Source organism: Limulus polyphemus, unplaced genomic scaffold (assembly GCF_000517525.1).
Source record: "Limulus polyphemus unplaced genomic scaffold, Limulus_polyphemus-2.1.2 Scaffold3473, whole genome shotgun sequence".
NCBI classification, from domain to species: Eukaryota; Metazoa; Arthropoda; class Merostomata; order Xiphosura; family Limulidae; genus Limulus; species Limulus polyphemus.
The window spans coordinates 60406-65561 of NW_013669083.1; the positions used below are offsets into that span (position 1 = coordinate 60406).

Consider the following 5156-nt stretch of genomic DNA (forward strand, 5'->3'; position numbering starts at 1 on the left):
CATTTTTCATTATTATGTTTGTTAACAAAATAACAAACAAACTGAAGAAAAGAGAAGAACATTGATGTCAAACGAATATGCATCCCCATTCATCCTGATTTTTTTGTGAAATCTACGTCTTTTAGTCTCAAAACTACGTGTTGTTGTCTTTCTTTTATGTATTGCGTTTAGAGTATCTCGTTTCAATGACCAGCAGTAATCGGCCATCATGCTGATGTTCCACCTTCCCTGATACCTCCTGTCCATTTCCCTGATGTCTTGATGAAACTTTTCCCTTCTTCTTCCTGACGGCACCGAGATTATCATGGAAATAGTAAATATGTGAGTGTAAGAAATGAACTTTCAAGCTCATATTACAACTTAACTCTGAATTTATCGAGCATGTTATTGACAATATTTTCGTAATTTGGGTCCTTGTTGTTTCCTAAGCATTTTTCAATAACATCTTTAAAGCAACCCGCGCTTCTTGTCCTTTCGAATTGTTCATCCGAAGTCAATTTCCTAATCTGAGGCCCGACAAAAATCCCTTCTTTTAGTCTTGCTTCTGAAAGAGACGGGAATTGCCAACATAGATGCTTGAAACAGTCGCCATCTTTGTCTAAGGCCTTTACCAACTGCTTTATCAAGCCCAGTTTTATGTTAAGTGGAGGTAATAGGACTTTCTTTGTGTCAACTAAATGTTCTCGTTCAATATTTTTCGATCCTGGTATCATGCTGACTCTGCGTGGCCATCGCTTCTTTATGAAGTGTTGATTTCGTGCTCTGCTGTCCCATTCACACAAAAAAACATGGATACTTTGTATAACCGGATTGTTGACCCAACAACATACAAAGGAATTTTAAGTCTCCACAAATTAGCCAACCATGTCCTTTGTATTTGACCTTATTAAGAAGAAGTTCGATATTTTCGTACATTTCCTCCAAGTGAACCGAATTAGCAATAGCAACAGATACATATATGTTACCATTGTGAAGAACACCTTTTAGACTTCTTTTGGATCAATCGCCACTTGGTTCATAGGCTGTAGCTCCTAGCATTGGTATTAATTCAGAAATATTGTTGCAATAACCCAGTTAACCTTCTTGCAAAAGTATGGTATAAACTCTTTCTCACGATTTCTGTACCAGTTAAATGATGTACCTGGATAAAGTAGGTTCTTAACCAGAAGCGTGGACCCTAAAATTTGTCAAGAATCCTTTGGTAGGCCCAAATCTCTTACCGCATCCAGAAATGACACGTCATGAGACCTGTTAGCCGTTTATATATTAGCGGTGTGTTTCTCTTGGGTTCTAGAACGATTAATAAGACTCTTACTTCGCGAATAGTCCACAGAAATCTATAGCTAGTGGTTGTCAACATTTTAAGCATAACAAAATGTGACCCGATTTCAATGAAAATGATTCACTTACATAAAAGTACATATAACGTTTTGTGAAAAGTCTGCACGTGATGGAGAAAAATGGATATCATTTTTGGATTCAACTTACAGGAATTACCGTAAAACATGTAAAAATCTCAAGACAGTAAAAGCATTGTAGGCTTGTGTAATTATAGCTTAGCCTGTCTTTTCCAAATTTTAAACTTGTGTTCTCTCGTCTTATTGTCTTCAGAATATAGCACGAAGAAATCAGAGGTCGTTATCCTATCAATCGCCCGGATAATTTTGTAAATTTCAACTATATCACATTATACCCTTCTTCATTCAAGAGAAGATAACTTTTTTTATTTTATCTCCTTGAGATAATCTTTCCATCTCTAAAATCATCTTGAACCCTTTCCAATGAGTCAATATTCTTTCTTAGATAAGGAAATCAAAATTGTAAACAGTTTTCCAAATTAGGCATAACTAGTGATGTTTGCAAAGAGATAATTATTTCTTTTGGCTTGTGATAAATATGTCTGTAAATCCACCTATTGTTACTAGCAACAGAGCACTGTTTCAATAGCTTAATGCCCTATCCGCCACACTGCTAAGACTTCAGTCTCACTATTAAGTTCCTATCTAAGTTAAATATTAACCATGCGATACATATTGTGGTAACTTAAATGCATTAACGTGTACTTATTATAATTAAAAGTTATTTACCAAATATTTTTCCAATTAACCAATTGATCCAAGTCATTCTCTACTACCTCAACATCTTCATTACAGCTAAAAATACCCAAGAGTTTACTGTTATCCGTAATATTTACCAGTTTAATAGTCATAATCCTATAAATTTAACCGATGTAAACAAAAAAAAAAAATAAAAGCTCAAGTTTTGATTCCTGAGGTACTCCACTAGTAATGAAAGTACAGTTTGATTTGAATCCATTAATAAAAACTTTTGTTTTTCTCATTCGACAATCCACTTTACTAGCTATTCCCAACACCCACCGATTGAAGATAATCTTTTTTACGCCAACTCCATGATTCCATCATCGAGATAACAAGTAATACTATCGAAAACATTAACAGATATTAAGGGAAGACTTTTGTTTACTAAGTGAATGTTGATTTCCTTTTATGATATGATTATTAGCAACGTGCACCAAATAATCTAAGATCAAATAAGTGTATATCCCAATTTAAGAAGACGAAGAGATACTGAACATAAAGATAAGGAATGTACAATATTTACTAAGGGTGACGGATGCAGACAAATGCTATATTCGGAGAATTCAATAAGAAAAGCGAACGTTCTATACATTTACTTTCAAACAGAAATAACATCAGATATTATTAAAAGTAAAGTGTATAGGTAATGTCTGTTAAGTTTCACTCATTTAGTAAAAAATGACAAAAGTATTTAAATTTACATGTTATTAGAGGTATATACAAACTACAAATACCTGAAGAATTAAAAAATAATGTTATTTGAAGCCCACCAAAACTTTAGAGGTTTGTTAAAAACACGTATTTTCTGGTACAGGCATATTGTTTTATCCGTGAAATTCGGTTAATTGAATTTGTTCAAAATATAAAAGTCATAAGTGAAAGGTAGGTGAAGAAACGGGTGTTAATGCGACAGCGTGGGATTATAGGCTTGGGTCTTGAGAAATGTATCTTGATTTCAGAATGCAAATATTCTTGCCAAATGAGTAACAAAAATTAGAATTTTATTCTCAACAAAATGTTAGCAACAGAAACTATATATAAAGCTGAAAGATTCGTTGGTCTTTTTTTTCATATTTTCTATCCTTGCTTTATTTTGAAGTATATTTTATATATGTATAGCAGAAAAAGATGTATGTCCTAGCACTTGGTGCATCCTGGATGTTCTTGAATTTAAAAGCGGAACTGAGTCAGAGTCTGACCTTTATTTTATGGGATCCATCTTATTTATAACTTGGAATAATTTGATATTAGAAAGACTTTTTGCTGGTGGTATTTTCAATAAAGACATGGGACGAAGTAAGAACATACGGAAAAAGTCAATGGAAAAAGAATATTTCGAGGAGAAAAAATAAGAGCCATTAAGTAAGACTTTGAAGACAATGATCGGAATACTGGGAGTGGGGAATCATATGAGATTCAAAATGTAGAAAATATGAAAGTTTTATATTAAATTAGATTTTACAAAAACACTTTTTTGTTTTTGTTTAGTGTGTGAGCTTTGAATACATATATATATTCAGATATATTTGCTTTTATGTTATGAAATTTGGTCAGAATGTTGAGTACTTATACTGCTGAACCAAAATAAATCTGTAGTTTATAAATGAAATTATTTTTAATTTTTTCCCACTATTTTGCTCTAAAACCGGTTTCTATTTGGTTACTAATGTAACATGTTTGTTTCAGTGCTATATAATTTTATTTTTGCTTGAAACGTCACCCATATATCGATCAGAACTTGTATGAAACTTTCAGCTTCCTATCTTATGGTGATCTGAAGATCTTTGCGTTCAAAGGAGACCCTTCTTTTTGGCCAGAGAAGTAATTTATGCATAAGTAATCATATTTAATTATCATAAATCATGCATATATTATTTTTTCTTCTTTAATTCTGTTTTAGTAAATCTCATCAGCTTTTCAATAATAATAATAGAGGTGTACCACCTTACTAAAACGCCTTAATTTTCTTATATGTCTGGTCTATAAAATTTTGAAAAGCTCTATGAAATCGGGTGGCTTATTTAAAGGCCAACACTTTAAAGGTTTATTTTTGTTTGTTAATTTAATTTCTTTCGGTTTTCTTTTATTTAGTTAGTTTATTACATATTTACTCCTTTATTTGTGATCAAATCCCCCATTTTCATCGACAAAACTTACAACAGAATAAGTCTTTACTTACAATAACGTGCTATTTGAAACAAACCTTTTCTACTCCAATAAAGTCTACAACAGAATAATTCTTTACTTACAATAACGTGCTAGTTGAAACAAACCTTTTCTACTACAATAAAGTCTACAACAGAATAATTCTTTACTTACAATAACGTGCTATTTGAAACAAACCTTTTCTACTCCAATAAAGTCTACAACAGAATAATTCTTTACTTACAATAACGTGCTAGTTGAAACAAACCTTTTCTACTACCAATAAAGTCTACAACAGAATAATTCTTTACTTACAATAACGTGCTAGTTGAAACAAACCTTTTCTACTCCAATAAAGTCTACAACAGAATAATTCATGCTTTACAGGTACCATGTTGAATAATTGAAATATAAGTTACTTTTCAAAACAATTTCAAGTTTATATTATCAGTTTACCATTTTTACTGTTTCCCACGCTTATCACAGTATGATATCAGTCTACCATGGTACGTTGTGATTTTATCACGGTATAATATCAGATTTATCACAGTATATTATCACTTTATCCCTGTATTTTTAACAGTGTGTTTCGATTTACCACAACTGTTATATCAGTTAACCAAAGTATGATTCCTGTATACCACATAATGAAAGTTATTTGTGGAAATGGAAAGAACATACCGACCACTCGTGTAGAAAATCCTCTGCAAGGTTAGCTGAGTCTGGGTGAGGAGTTACTTTGTAGAAATTCCGGGCGATCTGCCAAAAGAAGCAGACATAAAGTAATTATTATTTTATGGTAAACACATGTTTTTCATTTCAATATTAATATTATCCCATATATTAAGTTTGGGAAATGCAGTTAAAGCTGTAAAATGTTGTATACGTATCACTGTATGGTCACTACTCTTG

At 32.1% G+C, this 5156-nt stretch overlaps 1 protein-coding gene across 1 annotated transcript in view; it reads right to left on the reverse strand.

The window, feature by feature from the left end:
* Positions 1-5156, reverse strand: part of LOC106469415 — a 42592-nt gene that overhangs the window by 5671 nt on the left and 31765 nt on the right. Inside the window, exon 15 of the mRNA XM_022397931.1 lies at positions 4926-5003. Coding sequence (XP_022253639.1) covers positions 4926-5003 — 78 coding nt within the window. The remainder of the gene's footprint in view (positions 1-4925; positions 5004-5156) is intronic.